General features: G+C 32.6%; 1 protein-coding gene across 1 annotated transcript; it reads right to left on the reverse strand.

Moving 5' to 3' along the window:
• Positions 1-1,211: 1,211 nt before the first annotated feature.
• On the reverse strand, positions 1,212-23,054 carry LOC111639571 (putative leucine-rich repeat-containing protein DDB_G0290503). The gene is made up of 7 exons (XM_023385457.1): positions 22,499-23,054; positions 13,357-13,489; positions 10,775-10,929; positions 9,153-10,194; positions 8,795-8,814; positions 4,046-4,178; positions 1,212-1,618 (listed from the first exon to the last, which is right to left on the reverse strand). Exons 1-7 carry the CDS (start codon positions 22,909-22,911, stop codon positions 1,454-1,456), a joined length of 2,061 nt encoding a protein of 686 aa, XP_023241225.1. The 5' UTR covers positions 22,912-23,054; the 3' UTR covers positions 1,212-1,453.
• Positions 23,055-26,298: the final 3,244 nt, after the last annotated feature.

Below are 26,298 nucleotides of genomic sequence, written 5' to 3' on the forward strand. Positions count from 1 at the left end.
GGCAAGATGGAAACTACTTACCCACCCCGAACCGCGNGCAACTGCAGAGTTGATGTAATTATATTTTATGGCTCTAATATGTTCATTTATCCGGGTTTTTAGTACTCTACTGGTTTCACCTATGTAATAGAATTTAGGATGACAAGTACAGGCAAAGCTGTAGACTAGATTGTTATTAAGTAAAATGTCTGTGTTACTATTACTTTGTTCATTGATTTTTAAGGAATTTTTGATTTTATTGTTTAGTGTGGGAGCTAAAATAATGTTATATGGTGTTAAGATCTTTTGGATGTTTTCAAAAATAGTAGGGATATAAACTAACTTTTTGTAAGTTACCTGTGTTTTTGGTTTGGGTTGACGAGAAGGGGGGTTGTGTAGCCATTGGTAGATGATTCTGTTGGGGTAGTTATTTAATTGAAAAATGCGGTAAATTTGGTCAATTTCGGTGTTTTGGTTAGTAATATTACTAGTACGAGTTTTGATTTTGTTGATATACATCATGAATATGTTCTTTTTAATGTACATGGGTGTGCTGGAGTGGAAATTTATTACTTTATTGACGTTACATGGTTTTATATATTTTTTAAAAGTAATGTGCTTGTTATGTCTGTGTATGGTGATGTCTAAAAAATTGAGATTGTTGTTGTTTTCATTTTCAAATTCGAAAAGGATGTTTTTTTGGATATTGTTGGCCTGATGAAGTATGATATGAGGGTTGGTTAAATGTTTGTTATAAATAACAAAGCAATCGTCGACATAACGGTTGTAGAATATTACACCTTGTAGTTTATGGATGATATTGTCTATGTTGATCATGCAAAGTTCAGCAAGTTTGGGGCCGATGCAAGAGCCCATAAAGATGCCATCAGTTTGCCTAAAGAAACCATTATTACAAATAAAGTAATTGTTGTCTAAAACAAATTCAACGAGCTGGGTTATCCATTTATCACAGTTTAGGCTATTTAAAGTATTTATTATAAACTTTTTTTGGATTGAGGGGTACATGTTTTTGATATCCAGGCTTAACATTCTCATATTTTTATTTAACTTTAGGTTTTGGAGGTTTTTAATGAACTGGTCAGTGTAATAATAATAGGACTGAAGAGGGGCATTAAGCCCGAAATGCATATCCATCCAAGTCAATAAAGCAACCTTTTTCCTCTTAAAGTGTTCCTGTATGATACGTTCTCAACAGAAACATTGTGCTAACCAAACAAATATAAACATTGTTTAACCAAATCTTTAAGATTAACATCAAACAATTACCAAATTACACTGGGCTATATCGACTGAATTGTTTGGCGTTAATCTTCAGGATACTACATCGAAGGGCTGTAGAGTTTAGAAAGCTCATCTACAGTGTTCTAATATAACAAAATACAGCACAATACTTTTCAACTCTTCTCTGTAATCAATGCAAAGAAAATAAACACCGTATTAATAAATATTTTTATCAAAAGAAAAATACCTTTTCATGTACGGATTCTTTAAAATTGAGTTCTTCTTTAAGACTCTGCACTCTATTTTCTAAGTCAACTCGCATCAAGGTTTCTTCTTCCAACTGTGTCTTGGCTGCTGCCAACTGTTTATTCAATTTGTCTCTGTCAGCTTCTGCCTCCTACAAAAGAAAAATTTCACTAAATCATTATTATTTCTTTTTTAACATTTATACAACATATTATATAAACAGAAAAAGAAACTGTAGATTTTAACACAATACAGAATGTAAAATCTTAAACAAATAACATTACGTGAAGGTTTAAAGTGATTTTGACTAAAGGCGGGCGTAGTCAAATGCAGCAATTGATATTATTAGAATCTGAAATCCAGTCATTCACTGAGAACTCAAGCTAGGTATCTGAATACTTCTCAGATGCTAACTTGCACAATCGAGTGCCAAAAATTAGTGCCTAGCTCCACTGTCCAAAATTCTAATCGCATTATGTTAATACAGACAAACTTAATGTGTTACTTTCTCATACCTAAAGCCTCTTTCATTTCTGCATCGAAGAGGTTTCTGGTTTCCAGTAAAATTTAACATAGAAAATTGCCGCATTCCAAAATTGTTTATCTGTTTAGGCAAGTTTCCATTTTAGACAGGTTTTACTGTATTATGCTAAATATATTAATGAACCTGATAATATTTTGATAATAATGATGATAACAAATCTATAGTAGATAAATAAATTTGCTATCTTTTGTTAATATTGGTGATTACAAAAAACTGCTAATTTAGTAACTATAGATATAGAAATGACTCAGAACAAAATTGCTCTCTCCTTCCATACAAACTATTCATCCATTAATTTCACTGATTATGAATGTTTATTTACGACACACTTGTTAAGAAAGTTTCACAAAATAAATCCAATTTAAACTGCTTAAATTGAGGTAAAATCATAGATAATCGTAGAGCTTTATACATTTCTCTTTAGCTGAATTTAAATTCTTGCACTTACTAGTGTTTCAAATGTAAAAAATTGATGTTAACTTGACATATCCACACTATTTACAGTAGGTTGTGTGACTATAACATCAAACTTGCATGATTTCACTGCATGTTAGATGCTACGCCAAAGAACATAAATACAATTTTTCTAGATTCTTTAGTGGTGAGCTTAGGGTGCAAAGTGTTTAATTTTCTAATGTTTCACTTTGAGAAAAGTAGCTCAAGCTGGCATACACAGTATAATATAATGCGATAGAAATGCCATTAGCTGAAATATGACCAACCAGATGTCCGATCGACCAGAGTATCGGTATTCAAGATCATTAAACAAAAGAAATTTGTAGATAAAAATAGTCGCACAAGTTACGAAGCATAGAATTTTGTACATTCTTTCTCCATATGCAATTAAACATGTAAAATTTGGGGAGAGGCAGTTGAAAAACTTAAGCAAAATCCACTATCCAGTCGCAGACAAGGATTTCAGTTTACTTAAATGGAAGAATTCTACTTTATATAGCAACAGTTTCACGAAAGAAAACATTCTTTTGTCCCTCTAGTTTCAATTTCATCTTTGTACACGGCTACTTTACTTGCAGCTTTGTATTAAAAGACATCTATAATTAATCACATACAGGCTTGAGGAAAGAATGTTACAAAAACTATTATATATTTGTGTAATAAATGCTAATTCTATTATTGAGGTACATCCTTTCATCATTACTACAGTTAAACAAGTTTGCATTGTATTTATCCTATGTATAATGTTCGCTGCTGATTCAATATTTGGTTATAATGTTATACAGATTACAGTAATATCGAATCACCAGCCAACATTATACATAATGTTGGCATTCTTTAGCTTAAAAACAGTTTCAGTTTGGTTTGATGGAAGAAGATAATGCAATATGTGTGGTAGGGAGATGTGCCTCCCGAGAGGATTTTCTAAAGGAAAATAGTCCAACTAAGTGTTAGACATGCAAAGAAAACCCTGAAAACTGTCCAGCAAGCCTAATAGGTAAGGCACAAATCCACAACCAACTGCCACATTTGGTGGTTTTATCTGTTGTGCCTCAAAACAAATATTCCTTGCGTACTCTTTCCTTCCATTTATATATACAATTTTTGGATTTACATCAATATTTTAGTATTATGTAACATTTATTTTGCTTAATATGTCTGAAATCACTAAAATTTTTTGGGTTAGAATGGTATTAATTAAGCAGTTTTGTGACCAGTAATTTGAATTACGAATAGACGTGCATGTTTAGAGATCTCTGTAATTAGGAAATTAATTTTATAAAAGGTTGCCATCTGATGCAGATTCATATCTGCATGCTCATCTAATTTAGATATCCATCACCAATTAACTTATGTCATCCGAACTCAACATAACTAACTTAATTTTGGAACAATTACCTGTTACCAACAATTACAAATTGCTTAAATACTTAAAGGTTACTGAACTTGATGTCCCTTAAATCAGATTCAACTACTAATTCACTAACGATTTGCCAAAAATGCCAACAATTTCCAATATTTAATTAAAATGCAGTCATTAAGTCATATCTTCTTTCTGTCAGAGACAACTGAACTTACTTTTAATCCTTCCTCCATTCGTTTTCTTTCGGCAACAGCCTGGTTAAGTCTGGATTGCAGATCCTGATTCAAAGACTCCAAATTGATCAGTCTCTTTTCGGCGCTTGCCAGATCCTTTTCTTTTTTACCCAATCTATAAAAAACAATCGTAAACAATACTTATTGGATGCGATCAAATAAATAAATATATACTTGCTTACTGGAGACTAAAATCAATAATATAAAAAACCATTCAAAAGTTTAGCATAATAACATAAGAACGTTTTCAAACACATTAACCATCCATTGTCAGTTATTTCTCTAAAATCAAATGCAGAATTCGAAAGATTACGCAAGCAAATTTCAAATAAATGGTTATACAAATATTAAAAAGTGATACGTTATTAATAAAAGCGCTACACATAAAAAAATTTCGATATGCTTAAAATAATAAATAAATAAATTATTTATCAAGAGTCACCTTAAGCTTAATTAAGCCTTTATATAGAACTAAGCCACATCCTCACAGAAAGATTTCCAAGCGGACAAAAGCCCGTTGGCATCCCTATAGTAAATGCACTGCGTGCTCTTCTGTGCCCTGTGGATTTCCAATTTTTCCAGATACTTTACTGCGTGTTTTGATCTAGTGGCTTTTATGATAGAGGCCTGGTCTCAGAAGTGTGATGTCTTGTTGTTTGGCATAAGTGGCCAGGACTATACTGTCAACGGTTTTGTTCACCGATAGCTTATGCTCATTGATTATTTTCTTCAAATTTGATGATTGGGAAAAAATCTGAATACCATGTAAGTTCAACTTGTGTAATGGATTTGTTTACATTACTTGTCAGGAATCGAACTGTTCTCTAGATTTATTACTTTTTCTATCCGTTCTTGTGACACTTTTTCATCATAAATTTGACAACAGCTGTCAAACTCAGTGAATTAATTGCCACAGGTGACTAAGGTCAGAGTATCTATGGTGCAACCTGAGTGATAATTGTTCAATTGGTGGGTCATCTGATCTATTTCTTATCTCTTCAATCAGACAGAATAGGAAAGGGAGGGGTTTTGTTCGGTTTAGTCTACCCTTGTCCGTGACTTTTTTGTTACCCTCTATCGTGTAACAAGTTGAGGTTCTTGTTAATTGGCTACATCAAAATGAAGGTGGAAATGGATAATCCTCTGTTGTGAGGGGAGAACTTTATCTGTCATCCTGAACTCCTGAATGTCTTTGAAAGCCTAGAAGGTCACTTTTCAAAGTGACACAGAATATTGATGGGTCAAAAGGTCTAAATTCGACCTCCAAGAAAGGGAAAACTGGAGGAAGAAGGGAAATAATGATGAATTAAAAAAAATGTTTTAAGTTTTAAAACTCACAAAAGAGCTTAAATCCTCACAGTATCTTTGACACAATGCTGGCTCACCACTTTGAAACTGCATACATGCCTGTCACAATCTCAAAGGTCAAGAGTTGCCATTTTAAAATTATTTAAATTTAACTTTATTAAATTAAATGTAGAAAACCTTCAAGTAGAACAAACACTATCAGTATCTTAATATACAAGATCCTTATACACCTGCGTAACTGGTGAATGCAGAGAGCTACAGATGTGAATGTGTGCAGTAAAACAACTGTGTTCTATAAGACAAGACTGCTCACAGTGCCCCTAGCTGTAAAATTCAAAACTTAGTACTATTATCTAAAAAAACATTGCAGGATGTGGAAAAAAAGTCTATTACAAAGTCATAGAGCACAACCGATTTAATGCAGGACACACTGCATAAGCGAACATCAAGCACAAAATGCCAAAGTGCACTTCGAACATGTTCATTTGTGGAACATTCGTTTCTCGTATATTTATTTACAACATGCGCATGATTCATTTTCCAATGTTTCTTGTTGCATTCATTACCTTGCATGTCAGTGCATAACAACTTTACTACATACTTGTACACTTAAAGATTTCCTAACATTATATGGAAGACACCACTTACTGTAACCATAAATAATCATCATTTAATGTTTCAAAATAAAAGACCCCCAAAAGATTTAAGTTAAAATACACTTTACCTATTTTAATTCGGATATAATTATCTTCATCTTTGATTAAAGTAGACATATTTAAGCAACAGATAACTCACAATTGTCGCCATTATTAACAAATGCTTTAAACACTGAACTTTAATTCTTTTGATCATTATGCACAAACAGTAAGGTTTAAATAGCCCGCATTTCTTACTTAACTTACACACTAGCTACTGTTAAATGCAGTAACAGGCAAACAATACCAAATGAATTATACATTAATTAATAATAGTAATAATTATAAATCTTCATGTTGTTAAAAAAAAAAAACAACTTATATTTTCAGATGACATTAAACTATTTTTCTAATTTAAGCTACGAACGAAGCAAAATCTCGTTTCATCATTTGTTTATCAAAAAGCGTGGCACAACACCAGCTCCAGTTAATTTGACTCATAACCAGTACTAAATACTTTTATCATTCGAAACTAAAATTACAACAAAATGTTATGATTTATTTAAATTAAAAAAGATATAATAAAATTCTACCTAGNCTATGAAAAATTTTTTATTTTATATATTGAATTAAGTTTACTTATCTAACCACATAAAAGGGTAAATATGTAAATTCTAAAAATAATTTCAGAATGTAATCAAGTAATATACACTTTATATCCAACTTCTCACAACAATCTCACTGATGAGGCTTTGCGCAAAAAATGAAGGTTTAGTATTCGTTACTTTGTTTGTCTGCCTAATAAATTTCACAAAGTCAGATATAAAGTGTATATTACTCATTAACATTCTGAAATTATTTTTAGAATTTACATATTTAAGGAATTTTTTTTTATCAATCCATTTGCTTTTAATTTGACTTTATATTTACACCTAAAAGGGGTTTTTTGGACTAATAAACAAATTGTTACAACCTTCTAATCAGACTTTTTTTGAAGCTCAAGAATTACAAACAATTTTAATTTCCAGATGTTTTACTTATATGCATTTCAGACGCAATGTTTCCGTCAATTCCTCCTCAATAATATTCATTTAAAATATTTTATTTTAATATTTAAATTTGTAATTTTGCTATTATGTAGTTGTGTAGAGTTATTTCACTTGGGTTCATTGTCAGGTTTTTGCTATGAGAAATGTGGCCCGTGAGCATGATAAGTTTGGGAAACATCGTTCTAGAACAAACATACTGGTAATAACAGTGTGATTTCTTCAACAATCATTTTTAAATAAAGGCTATGAAAAACCAATTCAACAATACAAAAATATATGGTCAATGATGGAGAATATCACACTTCATTTTTTTATTGACAGCTATGCAACAAACACAAAAATAAAACATTTTGCTGAGATATAACTAACTGCTGCCAACACCAAGAGTCTAGAAAACATTCTCAAAGCACTACAGGTCACATTTGTGTTTGAGGACTTACCATGAACCCAGTATACTTTACATTTGATTTACAAAACAGTTTTTGTTCATTCAATATACACAAATGAAATTTCTAATTCAGTCTTTTAATTAACAGAAAGCTTAATGACACTGCCATTTTTTCTATTATTTATTATATATATTAAACAAGAATAAATATTTCTTTCTTAATAATAGGACTTATTATACCAGTTAAGTTTCTGATTAGCAAAGAGAGATCTAAGTCAAAAGTCAAAACAAAATATTTTGTTTTGACTTAGATCTCTCTTTGCTAATCAGAAACTTAACTGGTATAATAAGTCTTACTAATAAACAATGTCCAAGTAGACAATATATATACCAAAATGTAAACAGTGAGGACATAGAGGTAAAAGAATTTCTTTCTTAAATTCACCTTATTACTTCTTTGGGTCTCAGCTATATTTAGGAATGTAGGAAAAGTTTCAATTTGTAAATAACAAAATTGTTTGGCTGTATCATTGCTTACAAAATATCTACATTACTTAAATTAATACAAAATATTAAAGTGTAAAGTAATATACATGCTATTCTGTTAAAATTGTATTCATCAAAAAGAAAATATGGAGTCCAGTAAAAAAGTAATGCACATCCAGGAAACACTTAGACATGATTGACATAATAATTCCCATTCTTTTTTGTGTAATTGTAATTAAAGACAAGTGTAGCTGTTTATTTGTTTATTGATATTATTCCAGACAAGCAAGTGATCAGAACAAACAATGCAGACAGTTTGTGTACTGCGACATGTGATGATTGGCAATTGTTCATCAAAATCTAAACGTTATGTGGAAAAAACACAGACAGAGATTCAAGCAGCACTTGTCAAAGTTTGTGCTAGTTTCACCATACAGTGACATCCAGCATCCGAATGGGCATCTCATTATTGTTTTACAAGTATTTCTGGATGTAACTAAGAACATCCAGAAACTCAACGAAGTAGGAGAGCCGAAGCGAATATAGAACCTCCCAAAATGGCATCAAACGACTTACTAGCAAGCGTATACAAATATAAACATTGAATCAAGGTTGCTTGTTGTTCTCTATTATATGTGTTTGGTTAGCACAATGTTGCTGTTGAGAACGTATCATACAGGAACACTTTAAGAGGAAAAAGGTTGCTTTATTGACTTGGACGGATATGCATTTCGGGCTTAATGCCCCTCTTCAGTCCTATTATTATTACATAATTATCAAATTGGTTACAGGTATCAAAATTTACAGAATTCATTTAAAAAATTAGTATACGCGTACAGTGATTTATATGATAAAATACAATTACCTGAGATAGTGACCATTAAGCTGGTATTACACATAAGATATATATACACATATTTAAACACGGGAGGAGGAATGAGCAAATAGTGCTATCAGATCAATATACATGCACCTGAGGATAGTATAATGTGTGTTAAAATAAAAAGTGGTATGCACAAAACTAAAAAAGTATATATTAAAAAGGTGTAAATTATGAAAAATTAACGAAATACCTGTAGGATGTGACATAATACAGAAGAGATGTGTAGAGAACAGGTCTGATGGGAGATGTTACAAAGAAGTGAGGGATCCTTGTAACATATACAGAGGTTGGTGGGAATTGCACAGTGGGGGTTAAGGTGGGAGGATGGTAGGACAACTTAATGGGCTTTGCATCTTAGGAAAGGCTGCCAGATGTCATTTATGACAGTACCAGTATTTAAGTTCATTCTGTGTGTTTCTTTAGTTTTAATAATTTCGATATGTTCGTAGAATTTCCTTTTAAAAATGTTTTTTTCCCTTTTAAGTATTTTGATGCTGTCGGGTGAGATCTCGCAGCCAGTTTGGTTGCAATGAGTAGCAACTGCAGAGTTGATGTAATTATATTTTATGGCTCTAATATGTTCATTTATCCGGGTTTTTAGTACTCTACTGGTTTCACCTATGTAATAGAATTTAGGATGACAAGTACAGGCAAAGCTGTAGACTAGATTGTTATTAAGTAAAATGTCTGTGTTACTATTACTTTGTTCATTGATTTTTAAGGAATTTTTGATTTTATTGTTTAGTGTGGGAGCTAAAATAATGTTATATGGTGTTAAGATCTTTTGGATGTTTTCAAAAATAGTAGGGATATAAACTAACTTTTTGTAAGTTACCTGTGTTTTTGGTTTGGGTTGACGAGAAGGGGGGTTGTGTAGCCATTGGTAGATGATTCTGTTGGGGTAGTTATTTAATTGAAAAATGCGGTAAATTTGGTCAATTTCGGTGTTTTGGTTAGTAATATTACTAGTACGAGTTTTGATTTTGTTGATATACATCATGAATATGTTCTTTTTAATGTACATGGGTGTGCTGGAGTGGAAATTTATTACTTTATTGACGTTACATGGTTTTATATATTTTTTAAAAGTAATGTGCTTGTTATGTCTGTGTATGGTGATGTCTAAAAAATTGAGATTGTTGTTGTTTTCATTTTCAAATTCGAAAAGGATGTTTTTTTGGATATTGTTGGCCTGATGAAGTATGATATGAGGGTTGGTTAATTGTTTGTTATAAATAACAAAGCAATCGTCGACATAACGGTTGTAGAATATTACACCTTGTAGTTTATGGATGATATTGTCTATGTTGATCATGCAAAGTTCAGCAAGTTTGGGGCCGATGCAAGAGCCCATAAAGATGCCATCAGTTTGTCTAAAGAAACTATTATTACAAATAAAGTAATTGTTGTCTAAAACAAATTCAACGAGTTGGGTTATCCATTTATCACAGTTTAGGCTATTTAAAGTATTTATTATAAACTTTTTTTGGATTGAGGGGTACATGTTTTTGATATCCAGGCTTAACATTCTCATATTTTTATTTAACTTTAGGTTTTGGAGGTTTTTAATGAACTGGTCAGTGTAATAATAATAGGACTGAAGAGGGGCATTAAGCCCGAAATGCATATCCATCCAAGTCAATAAAGCAACCTTTTTCCTCTTAAAGTGTTCCTGTATGATACGTTCTCAACAGAAACATTGTGCTAACCAAACAAATATAAACATTGTTTAACCAAATCTTTAAGATTAACATCAAACAATTACCAAATTACACTGGGCTATATCGACTGAATTGTTTGGCGTTAATCTTCAGGATACTACATCGAAGGGCTGTAGAGTTTAGAAAGCTCATCTACAGTGTTCTAATATAACAAAATACAGCACAATACTTTTCAACTCTTCTCTGTAATCAATGCAAAGAAAATAAACACCGTATTAATAAATATTTTTATCAAAAGAAAAATACCTTTTCATGTACGGATTCTTTAAAATTGAGTTCTTCTTTAAGACTCTGCACTCTATTTTCTAAGTCAACTCGCATCAAGGTTTCTTCTTCCAACTGTGTCTTGGCTGCTGCCAACTGTTTATTCAATTTGTCTCTGTCAGCTTCTGCCTCCTACAAAAGAAAAATTTCACTAAATCATTATTATTTCTTTTTTAACATTTATACAACATATTATATAAACAGAAAAAGAAACTGTAGATTTTAACACAATACAGAATGTAAAATCTTAAACAAATAACATTACGTGAAGGTTTAAAGTGATTTTGACTAAAGGCGGGCGTAGTCAAATGCAGCAATTGATATTATTAGAATCTGAAATCCAGTCATTCACTGAGAACTCAAGCTAGGTATCTGAATACTTCTCAGATGCTAACTTGCACAATCGAGTGCCAAAAATTAGTGCCTAGCTCCACTGTCCAAAATTCTAATCGCATTATGTTAATACAGACAAACTTAATGTGTTACTTTCTCATACCTAAAGCCTCTTTCATTTCTGCATCGAAGAGGTTTCTGGTTTCCAGTAAAATTTAACATAGAAAATTGCCGCATTCCAAAATTGTTTATCTGTTTAGGCAAGTTTCCATTTTAGACAGGTTTTACTGTATTATGCTAAATATATTAATGAACCTGATAATATTTTGATAATAATGATGATAACAAATCTATAGTAGATAAATAAATTTGCTATCTTTTGTTAATATTGGTGATTACAAAAAACTGCTAATTTAGTAACTATAGATATAGAAATGACTCAGAACAAAATTGCTCTCTCCTTCCATACAAACTATTCATCCATTAATTTCACTGATTATGAATGTTTATTTACGACACACTTGTTAAGAAAGTTTCACAAAATAAATCCAATTTAAACTGCTTAAATTGAGGTAAAATCATAGATAATCGTAGAGCTTTATACATTTCTCTTTAGCTGAATTTAAATTCTTGCACTTACTAGTGTTTCAAATGTAAAAAATTGATGTTAACTTGACATATCCACACTATTTACAGTAGGTTGTGTGACTATAACATCAAACTTGCATGATTTCACTGCATGTTAGATGCTACGCCAAAGAACATAAATACAATTTTTCTAGATTCTTTAGTGGTGAGCTTAGGGTGCAAAGTGTTTAATTTTCTAATGTTTCACTTTGAGAAAAGTAGCTCAAGCTGGCATACACAGTATAATATAATGCGATAGAAATGCCATTAGCTGAAATATGACCAACCAGATGTCCGATCGACCAGAGTATCGGTATTCAAGATCATTAAACAAAAGAAATTTGTAGATAAAAATAGTCGCACAAGTTACGAAGCATAGAATTTTGTACATTCTTTCTCCATATGCAATTAAACATGTAAAATTTGGGGAGAGGCAGTTGAAAAACTTAAGCAAAATCCACTATCCAGTCGCAGACAAGGATTTCAGTTTACTTAAATGGAAGAATTCTACTTTATATAGCAACAGTTTCACGAAAGAAAACATTCTTTTGTCCCTCTAGTTTCAATTTCATCTTTGTATACGGCTACTTTACTTGCAGCTTTGTATTAAAAGACATCTATAATTAATCACATACAGGCTTGAGGAAAGAATGTTACAAAAACTATTATATATTTGTGTAATAAATGCTAATTCTATTATTGAGGTACATCCTTTCATCATTACTACAGTTAAACAAGTTTGCATTGTATTTATCCTATGTATAAGGTTCGCTGCTGATTCAATATTTGGTTATAATGTTATACAGATTACAGTAATATCGAATCACCAGCCAACATTATACATAATGTTGGCATTCTTTAGCTTAAAAACAGTTTCAGTTTGGTTTGATGGAAGAAGATAATGCAATATGTGTGGTAGGGAGATGTGCCTCCCGAGAGGATTTTCTAAAGGAAAATAGTCCAACTAAGTGTTAGACATGCAAAGAAAACCCTGAAAACTGTCCAGCAAGCCTAATAGGTAAGGCACAAATCCACAACCAACTGCCACATTTGGTGGTTTTATCTGTTGTGCCTCAAAACAAATATTCCTTGCGTACTCTTTCCTTCCATTTATATATACAATTTTTCGATTTACATCAATATTTTAGTATTATGTAACATTTATTTTGCTTAATATGTCTGAAATCACTAAAATTTTTTGGGTTAGAATGGTATTAATTAAGCAGTTTTGTGACCAGTAATTTGAATTACGAATAGACGTGCATGTTTAGAGATCTCTGTAATTAGGAAATTAATTTTATAAAAGGTTGCCATCTGATGCAGATTCATATCTGCATGCTCATCTAATTTAGATATCCATCACCAATTAACTTATGTCATCCGAACTCAACATAACTAACTTAATTTTGGAACAATTACCTGTTACCAACAATTACAAATTGCTTAAATACTTAAAGGTTACTGAACTTGATGTCCCTTAAATCAGATTCAACTACTAATTCACTAACGATTTGCCAAAAATGCCAACAATTTCCAATATTTAATTAAAATGCAGTCATTAAGTCATATCTTCTTTCTGTCAGAGACAACTGAACTTACTTTTAATCCTTCCTCCATTCGTTTTCTTTCGGCAACAGCCTGGTTAAGTCTGGATTGCAGATCCTGATTCAAAGACTCCAAATTGATCAGTCTCTTTTCGGCGCTTGCCAGATCCTTTTCTTTTTTACCCAATCTATAAAAAACAATCGTAAACAATACTTATTGGATGCGATCAAATAAATAAATATATACTTGCTTACTGGAGACTAAAATCAATAATATAAAAAACCATTCAAAAGTTTAGCATAATAACATAAGAACGTTTTCAAACACATTAACCATCCATTGTCAGTTATTTCTCTAAAATCAAATGCAGAATTCGAAAGATTACGCAAGCAAATTTCAAATAAGTGGTTATACAAATATTAAAAAGTGATACGTTATTAATAAAAGCGCTACACATAAAAAAATTTCGATATGCTTAAAATAATAAATAAATAAATTATTTATCAAGAGTCACCTTAAGCTTAATTAAGCCTTTATATAGAACTAAGCCACATCCTCACAGAAAGATTTCCAAGCGGACAAAAGCCCGTTGGCATCCCTATAGTAAATGCACTGCGTGCTCTTCTGTGCCCTGTGGATTTCCAATTTTTCCAGATACTTTACTGCGTGTTTTGATCTATTGGCTTTTATGATAGAGGCCTGGTCTCAGAAGTGTGATGTCTTGTTGTTTGGCATAAGTGGCCAGGACTATACTGTCAACGGTTTTGTTCACCGATAGCTTATGCTCATTGATTATTTTCTTCAAATTTGATGATTGGGAAAAAATCTGAATACCATGTAAGTTCAACTTGTGTAATGGATTTGTTTACATTACTTGTCAGGAATCGAACTGTTCTCTAGATTTATTACTTTTTCTATCCGTTCTTGTGACACTTTTTCATCATAAATTTGACAACAGCTGTCAAACTCAGTGAATTAATTGCCACAGGTGACTAAGGTCAGAGTATCTATGGTGCAACCTGAGTGATAATTGTTCAATTGGTGGGTCATCTGATCTATTTCTTATCTCTTCAATCAGACAGAATAGGAAAGGGAGGGGTTTTGTTCGGTTTAGTCTACCCTTGTCCGTGACTTTTTTGTTACCCTCTATCGTGTAACAAGTTGAGGTTCTTGTTAATTGGCTACATCAAAATGAAGGTGGAAATGGATAATCCTCTGTTGTGAGGGGAGAACTTTATCTGTCATCCTGAACTCCTGAATGTCTTTGAAAGCCTAGAAGGTCACTTTTCAAAGTGACACAGAATATTGATGGGTCAAAAGGTCTAAATTCGACCTCCAAGAAAGGGAAAACTGGAGGAAGAAGGGAAATAATGATGAATTAAAAAAAATGTTTTAAGTTTTAAAACTCACAAAAGAGCTTAAATCCTCACAGTATCTTTGACACAATGCTGGCTCACCACTTTGAAACTGCATACATGCCTGTCACAATCTCAAAGGTCAAGAGTTGCCATTTTAAAATTATTTAAATTTAACTTTATTAAATTAAATGTAGAAAACCTTCAAGTAGAACAAACACTATCAGTATCTTAATATACAAGATCCTTATACACCTGCGTAACTGGTGAATGCAGAGAGCTACAGATGTGAATGTGTGCAGTAAAACAACTGTGTTCTATAAGACAAGACTGCTCACAGTGCCCCTAGCTGTAAAATTCAAAACTTAGTACTATTATCTAAAAAAACATTGCAGGATGTGGAAAAAAAGTCTATTACAAAGTCATAGAGCACAACCGATTTAATGCAGGACACACTGCATAAGCGAACATCAAGCACAAAATGCCAAAGTGCACTTCGAACATGTTCATTTGTGGAACATTCGTTTCTCGTATATTTATTTACAACATGCGCATGATTCATTTTCCAATGTTTCTTGTTGCATTCATTACCTTGCATGTCAGTGCATAACAACTTTACTACATACTTGTACACTTAAAGATTTCCTAACATTATATGGAAGACACCACTTACTGTAACCATAAATAATCATCATTTAATGTTTCAAAATAAAAGACCCCCAAAAGATTTAAGTTAAAATACACTTTACCTATTTTAATTCGGATATAATTATCTTCATCTTTGATTAAAGTAGACATATTTAAGCAACAGATAACTCACAATTGTCGCCATTATTAACAAATGCTTTAAACACTGAACTTTAATTCTTTTGATCATTATGCACAAACAGTAAGGTTTAAATAGCCTGCATTTCTTACTTAACTTACACACTAGCTACTGTTAAATGCAGTAACAGGCAAACAATACCAAATGAATTATACATTAATTAATAATAGTAATAATTATAAATCTTCATGTTGTAAAAAAAAAAACAACTTATATTTTCAGATGACATTAAACTATTTTTCTAATTTAAGCTACGAACGAAGCAAAATCTCGTTTCATCATTTGTTTATCAAAAAGCGTGGCACAACGCCAGCTCCAGTTAATTTGACTCATAACCAGTACTAAATACTTTTATCATTCGAAACTAAAATTACAACAAAATGTTATGATTTATTTAAATTAAAAAAGATATAATAAAATTCTACCTAGCATAAGAAAGCTGAGCAGTCTTAGGTTAATGCACTCTCAGTTAACACAGTTTAATGCACATCGTTAATTAATTAGGTATCATTTTCACATTACACACTACTGTTTTGGTACAATGTGGTTCCAAATACAATCATTATGAGGCTGCTTAAGGTACCACATACATTAACTAATGGTTATCTGTACTTTAGATGATGTTTCATTAATAAATTCTTTTGAAGTAAAATTTATTAAAATTACTGCATCATATCTGTAATATCCTTTCACTTCATTACAATTATTATTCAAATATGCAAATAAAATCTTGGCCACACTTTCGAGGATAATTATCAGAAACATGCCGACAAGTCTTTATTTATGGAGTAAAGTTTCAGAAAGTTAATGAGCTCGGAGTTATTTGAAATGTGAATAAATGAAAAAGCAACTCGATGCAATAAATTCCAATTGAATGAGCATTTTCCAACGACCATCTTCAAATTCTAGAATTTCTACCTAAATGCATTCTTATTACTATAAAATTTTAGCTTGTACCGATTAATCTTTTACTATTAAAATTATTTTTGACTCTCTGCCTTGCGGGCACTAAAAGGGCTTTGTAATCAAGCAAAACCAGGTCCGCATTGGGACAGCCGGGTAGCGAGAAACAACGGAAAGCCTCGAATAATTCTAAGGGTCTTCCACCCGTCCGGATTCTTTTCTGGGTCCCTAGAACAATAAGTCGATGCCTCGACCGTACAGGCATTACTATTACAAATATAAACAAATTATACATAAAATTTTTTCTAGTAGTCTTCTACCATTAAAATAAATTGTTATTTTAAAACTCAATCCTTCAACTATTTTAAGAAAATCACTGTTAATTATATTGAAAATAGAGAATTATTATTGTTTAATTTCACCTGAAAGACGGTATTACCGCATATTAACAATGTACACAAAGTCATTCTCGTTTCCTAAAGACCCCCATTGCAGCTGCTACATAATTTGTTTATACTAAATCTTTATAATTCCTTTGTATTAATATACAGAGACTATCCCATTGATAACTTCCAACGGCATGAAAGAATATCGGTTATAGAGCAGCCTTAGTAAAAACCAGAATACTAATTAGTATGATGTACAGTAAGTAAATTTAGAGATTTTAGAGCTATAAAATCGGCAAACATACCAAATGCAATTCTATGTAACAGGGAGAGCACATTTTAAACTATGAAATCTCATTTCTTAAAGAAGCTGGTCAAATAAATCAATATACAACTGTATTTTTCATACAGAAAAGCAGAACTATAACTATGTAAGTTTAAGCTTCATCACTCTTTATGTATAGGAGGAAGTAAAGTGTGATAAAGGACAGGAAATTTTTGTATCCAATGATTTACAATTCATATACTGGACTCCAAATATTAATTTTAAACAGTTTAAACACAGTACTACCTTCCAGAACCTATAAAATTCTATTCTACAAAGGAAAATATGTTTAAATTGAACATTTTTACAAAAAAACTGACTTTTTTTAAACGTAAAAACTACAAGATTATGTAAAAAAAATCGAAATCCTTTAGTGAAAAACGTGGCTCTTATCAGTGCAAACAGCAAAAGGAAATGAAAAGATAAGTGAAATAAACGAGATGACCCATACAAAACGCAAACAATAGATTTATAATACGTCATTAATGTCAAATTAGCCAATAAAACTCATTAAATAATAATACAGAATGCCATTTCACTCGTATTATTCGACGAGTAATTAGTCATCACTTTCTACAAAAACACGTAAAAATATGCTAATAAAGCGAATAAAATGCGATAAATATTAAAAATTTATTAAACATTACTCCGATTTTTTACGCAAAATAATTATAAAACGTTAAATAACCGCGAAAATTAATCTGTTTACTAAAAAAAAAAAAAATCAACCAGACTGGCGGGAAAAAGTGTACTGCCGCTTCCCGCTCGGTCACGTGACGGTGCTCTACACGTGACCGGATGGAAACGGCTCGTTCGCGCCAATTCTGATGTACAATACGTGTCGTCCAATTCTAAAATATCATGAAAAAAAGCACTCGAAATTAAAGAATTACGCTCTAGAGTATGACGTCACGGGGTCAGGGCAAGCTATTCGATGCCCAAATTCGGATAATTCGACCCCATTTCCGGTAATTTGGACGTCTTTCAACGGTTTTCGGCGGGTGCTACGCCGTCTAATTCTATTATTAACAGCATAATTTAACTGGTTTAGGCGGTAACCCCCATCCCCCCGGTCACTACACGTTCAAAAAAACACGTGCCAGGGCGTTGTAGTGTTCGAAAAACACACGTTTCAAGTGTTGTGGCAGCGATATCGATTCATTTTGCTGAAAAATACCTAAAATATGCGCCTAGGAAACGTTCGACCTACTCCACTTTCGCTTTCAAATAGGTCACACTGTAAGTGCGCTTCCCCACAAGCACCCCCTTATCAAACTGCACACCACAAAATCAATAAAATAAAAATACCAGACGTGAAATACGAGCCGTATGTAGGAACAGCAGCACTTCTACACGGAAATTTGCCAGTTAAAATGCAAAATTATCAAAAATATTTAAGAGGTTAACATATCCTTGGCACAGTTATGCAAGGAGTGAATAATAAATTATGAAAGTTTCCTCACATTTGTATTTGTATATAACCTATTTTGTAGTGTTTAACCACACAAAACTGTATTTTGTAAGCCTATGTTGGGTTTAGGGGCTAGTAAATTTAAAATATTATGAATATCTAAGCTAAATTGTGTTTGGATAAGTTGTTTTGTTGCGTATCTTTCCATTAATGTGAATAAATGGTATCTAATCTGAAGAAACAAAGGGTCAAGAATGATTCAGATATACCTGTACTGCGTAAAGATAAGATGGATATCGAAAGGTAAATTGTACGTTTAATTCTGCTACAAGGAATTAAATGGTTCGGACCATATTACCGTACCAATACGTGGAAAACTTGGCACTAAATTGCGATAAATCTAATTTGAGAGGTTTAGGTGGAACGAAGAATGCTATATTTCAGAAAATTAATTCATAGAAAAACAATGCAAACGGCGATGCTAATTGTACTGTTCGGCATTTGTCTGCTCGCAACTGTATTTTTACCATTCAATTCTTCAGAAAGTAAGTTTTTAACAAGCACGCGAGACCAATTTATGTGAGTTTCACTTCAAATTTGGTAAATATTTGATTCGTCAGACAAAACTTAAAATGTTTGTGAATATCGAAACCCCATAAATTAGTTTGATTTTTTGCATCAGACCATAAATTGGCCTTAACTACAAAGATTTCAAATTGTATTTTCAAGTTTTCAACTATATTGGCACAATGAAGGCAGTCAGGTAAGGGGTCCTAGAAAAAAAGCACGATTAAATACACAAAACACAGTGAGGAATGAATTGTGAAGTCAGTAAATGTGTGTTAACTCAAAGTGGTCTACCGATCACCAGCACAGTATATAGGGTTTCCCATATAACACAGTCTTGTCATTACTTTTACTCAAACCTATTTTACCAGGATACCTTCGATAGGTCCACAATCTTTATTTTCTCTTATGGTGTGTGCAAATACAGACGATAAACACTATGGCTCTGCGCCGAACACAACCCCACACCATTACAATTTTGCATTTCGTCCTTTTTACTAATACGGCACATTATCGGCATTCCGGCAGGGATGCAGAAAACATCACAACAACGCACTCAAAAATGCCATAAAACTGTATACAATATCTGATTTCTTGAGAATTCTTGATCCCTTAAACTTTGACTTGAGGTTTTACCTTATCATCTTTCATAATAAAACATGAATTGACAAAAATAATAAAATAATAGTCATGCACAATCAATCTGCAGAATTTATAATAAATACAAAAATGCAAGCTTCTAATGTTTGTCATATTTTCAAGTGACACAAATGTTTACATTTATTGGTACGACACGATAAATTATTTTTATCGGTAAGACAGATTAAAAATAATAAAGAAACACATTTTATTAACTCTAGATCTTTTCATTTATGCATTAATGCTTTCGAAGCAATCTACTTTCCAAATGACAGAATAAAAATGGTAAAAAGGACCCTAATAAATGCAACAAAGGTACATCCTTCACTGTTATACCATCATTGGATAAAATATATAAATAAATAGGCTTTTTAAATTAGAAACTGAGTAAACAGAACCTAATATGACAGTACTTTTTTCAAATATAGGTAGGTCTAAAGTTAAACAAACACTAATTCACACAATCAGAAATTTTCTATGGTCACATTACTACTTTCCTTCCACAATCTGCAATGCAACAGCTCAGAAAGTTGCTCATTGTGTAATTCTTAAGAGAGTCAATTAACATTTCGAACCATCGTGCCAAAACAACTCATCATAAATGTACAAAAACATAACATATTGGAACCAAGAGGTGTCGACGAGTCTGCCTAATTTCCTTCGACGGCACGACAAAATCGACGAGCGCACGGTCGATATTTGCAAAAGAATTATCGAGTAAGGTGGATGCAATCACCGTGCATGCCTTATTTGACGTAAATCACGACAAATTTGTGGCGATATCGACTAGTTCACATTAAGATGGAGGACTAATGCAAAATCATCGCATCATACAGAATTAACTAATAAATAAACTTTCAAGAAAGTTGATTTTCCAGTATAAATTTTTAAAAAATAATCATAATTTCTTCTTTCAAAACTGAATTATTTAGTAATTCAATAGTGACGAGACTTCCTTTATGAACTATTTTAAAAAATGTACTTAAATATTGCGAATTAGGAAATGCACATATACATCTTCCACAGAAAAATAAGCTAGTTACATTAATGACATCGCATCGGATTCAAAATATAACAACATTACCCCTGCTCGATACTTACCGAGCAGACTAACTGATGTCTGGCAGGTAAGCTACCTCACACTTTAACGTTTTATTGTGTTGTGCCGTAGTGTTTACTTGTAGCATTTTCCAGAATTGCACATATATATACACACACATATATATTTGACCACGACAACAAAATTGCCAAATGAATTGTCATTACTCTATATAAGCATATTTAGTAATAATAACTAAGATTTATCTGGCAAATTGATTTTTTAGATTAGGTGAATGTATAGTTGTATATATAGAAATTGGAATAAATTATTTACTGATATATACTATATATACATTATTATTTTGCTTTGAATAGGTTGCTAGTCACACAAAATAACTTTATAAGAACATTATACAAGTTACCTTATAATTCTTCCATCACTTATTATTATAACCGGACCAATATTGACAAAATACAAGTTTTATATAAGAAACAAGTTCTTTTTGATAGCTTTAAATTAATAAAGGTTTGCAAGAAATAATCGTTTATGAGTAATTTGCTAAACAAATACTTTAGGCCTTCTAATTACAATTATCGACAGAAAAATATCATCCTTTAGCTGAAAGTTAAGCACAGTTTTGGCCGAAATGCACCGATTCGTATATAATCGGAATGCCTTAAAAGAAGATTATAAAGATTTGAAAACTTACGGGCAATTTAATTAAGCTGTTTAAAAAATTGAATTGCGTTTAGTTTTGAATTACGGTTTTTCTTCTTTTTTCTTTCTTTGTTGCTTGTGTTTTGTATATATACTCTCCTATATATATTTTGTATATATATTTGTTTTGACACGTGGAAAAGGCCAATGGCCATAGCATTGTTTAGATAGATCAATAAATAAATATTTACACAGATTATTTAGTGATATATATATATATATATATAGTTATCACTAAATAATTTGTGTTTTCATTTTTGTATATATATAGAGCCTGCATTCATTTGTCTATCAATAAATACATTGTTATTAATCTATAACACGCAGTTTGTCAGATATTCCCCACGATTATTATTTCCGATAAATTAGACATTTGCCAAACCGGTCTAACTTACTTTGTCGTCAGATAATAAAGGAGATAAACATCCATAAAATTTAAATAATTTTTATATTTTTACTTACGTACTCTCACATTTATCACTTTAAACTTTATTTACGACTCCGACTGCGGGATCTCGGACGTCCACCGTCGGGACATCGGGAGGCCGGATCTTCCGATCCGATTCCTCTGCCACAGAGCTCGGTCTTCGGTCGACCGCTGCCAAATGGTCTCCGAACCTACCATTCGTCGGAAGGGCGGGAGATCCGAAGATATTCGGTTTACCACCAGAAACTCGCATCCTCGACTAAATCCGGTCCACCGTCGCAAAGCTCCGTCGGCAGAAGACGGAGCTCCGCAACGAAAGGAATCGAATCGCCCGCAAACCGAGGAAGAGAGTTAGATCTCAGCGGCAAAGAGAATCGGTCGGAAGGAGGAGAGACGGATTCGCACCCAGAAATTTACTCGGATTAACCGACAAGCATCCAAATAACCTAATTCCCAAAAGACGAGCCGAGATTAGGTCAACGCGGCAATTCTGCACGTGTCACAATTCATCAAATATTACACAAAGAATGAGCCGTGTGACGTAACACACGCGCGAACAACCAGAATAAACAATGGAATATATTTAAATGATACTCACTTCAAATGCAATTCGTCGGCTTCGGTTTTGTATTTGGACGCTTCGATTTGCAGTTTAGCCTTTTCTTTAGCGGTTTCGTCCAAGAGTTTCCTGGCATCGGACAGTTCCTGCTCGTACATAGACTTGATGCTGGTCACTTCTCTTGTGACAGTCTCCTGACTGCTCTGCACTTGGTGGATCAAACGGCTGTTTTCTGCCTCCAATCGCCTGACTTTGTCGATATAAGTGGCCAGACGATCGTTAAGATTCTGCAATTCTAATTTTTCTTGTATCCGAGTCATACGCGTCGGACTTAATGGCGAATTGGTTTTTTCGATGGACGATGACATTTGAGGTGTCTGACTGGCCGACGTCTGCTGCTGCGACGTTGTTGTTGTGGTCGTGGTCGTTCTCCTTGTTGTTTTCGTCGCCATTTTCTTATCCGCAATCGATTAATAACCGCTTAATATCAATTTCGACTCACCGGTTCAACCGCACCCTACCGCTACACAAGATGGCCGACGATTTAAGCGACTGAATGAAGGCGCCGCTTGCTTCGCCGACGCTATCCCATCGCCTCGCCCCATTGGCCAGATTTAAATCATGTGGCATTTTCTGTCCAATGGCCCGACGGTTAACATCCTTTTGTCACGTGACCATGCCCCCAACTTCGTTTGAATTGTTTTTTTATTAAAAAACGTAGATGATATAAATAATTTTTATCGCGCTTAGAATACGTAAAGATGCATTATTTTATATACTACGACGCTTTCGAGATAATTTAACTGGATTTTACGTCACGCGGCACATATTAAGTCGGTGATGACGTCATCGTTATTCAAAGATTTCGCGTGACATCATTTCGATAACAGAATCGCCATGATGTCATCGCGATCTATTTCTCGAGGGTCGATTGCGTGACGTAATTAAATTTTTGCTTAAAATATTTTATTTAAATAATTTATAAAAAATGTATTTGTTATTTTACTAATTAATTATAAATCGGATGCGAAGTTTAATAGGCTTGTTGGTTAGATATTTAAATTCGAATTAAAAGACCAATCGAAATGTTGTTTACAAATAGGAAACAAAGAAGTTGGGAGGCAGTTTATATCTTTGTAAAATGCTATTTATACTTAACATCGAAATCTAAGAATAGAGGCATGCGGGGGGATTACTCCAACTGATAATTATAACATTCCTTCATCCTCTGATAGGAATATTAACAATATTTTCTTACAAATGTATTTTTCTTCATATTATTCTCATCATCCTGACACCATCATCCTCTATATATTATTTTCCAGAAGGCTCTCATCATCCTCGTTCTTCAGAAAGTTTTCTCAGCATTCATGTAAGGAGAATTCATATATTCACTCTGTAGAATGAATATACTTTTATAATTGGTATACTGTACATATTCTTCAATACACTCGGAATATTGAGAGCCTTATGGGATGCTCAGAATATTCTCAGCATCCCTGAGAGAGCATTTATATTTACTCTGTATATAATAAATTTTATTGTCCAGCAGTCTCTCGCATCTTCATCCTAGAGAAAGTCCTGTCAGCATTGAATTCTCCATATGTTGGGAGAATTTATATAATATTCATTTTGTGGAATGACTATTAATACTTTTATAATTGATGTATGTATTCTTCAAGTTGCACTCAGCGTTTTAAGGTACTGGGAAGATGCTTACAGTATTCTCTGACGCTGCAGGCTATTGTCTAACACTGACAGGCTATTGTCTAACACAGGCTATTCTCTGACGCTGGCAGGCTATTGTCTAACACAGACAGGCTTTTCTCTGACGCTGGCAGGCTATTGTCTAACACTGACAGGCTATTGTCTAACACAGGCTATTCTCTGACGCTGGCAGGCTATTGTCTAACACAGACAGGCTTTTCTCTGACGCTGGCAGGCTATTGTCTAACACTGACAGGCTATTCTCTGACGCTGCAGGCTATTCTCTGATGCTGCAGGCTATTGTCTAACACTGATAAGTATTATCATATTTTTTACAGAATATTAATAGAATGAATTCTCTCGTTAATATATTTATTTCTGGTATGTTCTTAACATTAAAAATATTTGTATAATAGATTGTACTTAGCTAAAGAGATCTTGAGCATCTTCAGGAATGCTGAAAGATGCTGGAGAACTTTTGTCATAATATCATCTACACAATACAATAAATACTGTACTCGTAAATGAGGAAAATAAACGTTTTATTTTAGGTTTTAACACAGTTTAGCAAGTAATTTTACTGTAATCTTTGTAATGTGAGGCCAAACATCGTTTCTCTGGAGGGTGTCGGTCTCAAACAGGTATGTCTTGACACTGAGGCCCTCTCGAAATTCTTATGTTTATCTTTCCCATCTAATATAAATAGGAATAATATTTTTAAATAGTTTATAAAATAAATACGAGAATTTATTTATTTATCTTTGATAATTTTTAATTTAAATTAAATTTTTTATGTATATAGTATATAATTAATAAAAATTACTGGTATATAAAATATATAAGTTACAATCTTATATTTATGTAAAAAGTTATTTTTATTTCTTATTTTATTTCTTTTAATTGAAATTGTATCGATACGTGTACGGGTATTTAATTTTTAAATATTTAACGATTATCGAAAGCAGTTTTATTTTCCGACAACAGATGGTGCAACATTACACGAATTTGCTTTACGACCTCTCATTTCATAATATTTTGCGCTTATTAATTTTCTATTATAACTTTATAAAATGCTGTATTCAACCACTAAATATTTTTTTGGATATTTCTGTGTGGCACTGCATAAGAAAAACTATTATCTTCAAGAAGCAATCTGAATTTATATCATCGAGTTTATGCAATATAAGACGACTCGCTTTACGACGAACCTCTAAGAACCAATTTAATGTTGTAAAATGGGATACTATGATGTATAAACAAGTAAATTTCTGTTTAATTAATAATTTATGTTGGTTTCTACATATTTTTCTTGTTTCGAAGCTTCTTTTACCGTTTAGAATACCATAGGATCTTCATTGAATCATTGATAATTCATTTCAAATACGAACCAGTATAATTGAAACATGGCGATGACCACGTGTAAACTAATCTCCATGCCATCTATCGTAATTGATATTCGTGACAATGGTTCGTTATTGTTATTGTTATCGATTGTAATAAATGCTATGGGGATACCAGCATCGTGGCTTCATCTACGGGTATTGTAGGTGAAGCCATGATGCTAGGAAGGTTTTTGCACGCTCGTATTTAAATAAGATTTTTTAAAAATGGAAGGTAAAGATGAAAACGTAGAGCGGATGCTCATTGCGAAAAGCAAATTGCTCTATTTTCCATTAAGCTCTTTGCTTTTCTAACCTTCTGCTGGGGCTCTATTCAATGTAAATTTGTAAAGCGGGTTGCTCATTGCCGAAATTTACGTGGAATAGAGCATTAAGATAACGTTAGGAATTACCTGCTTGCAACTATTTTAAGTGAAATAAATCTTAATTTTGAAGACAATAATTATTCTAATGAATAATAAACAAAATATTGGTGCAAAATAGGGCCATTAACGAAGATGGAGAGTTAAACATGGAATGTTTCGAAAACTCTACTGTGGAAAATACTAAATGCAACCAAATTTGGTGCGCATAAGTTACTTTTCGATCATGTATTTTGATTTTGCAAATAAGTTCATTTCCAAAATTCCCTGAAAAGGAAAGATTCGCTGCAATTTGCATATTATATAGAAAGTCGTAAAAGAAATTCAGGCAATATGCAGATGTTGAGACACAAAATGTAATGATCTTATT

The sequence above is a fragment of the Centruroides sculpturatus genome, unplaced genomic scaffold (assembly GCF_000671375.1).
Source record: "Centruroides sculpturatus isolate CEXI.00-Female unplaced genomic scaffold, Cexi_2.0 scaffold889, whole genome shotgun sequence".
NCBI classification, from domain to species: Eukaryota; Metazoa; Arthropoda; class Arachnida; order Scorpiones; family Buthidae; genus Centruroides; species Centruroides sculpturatus.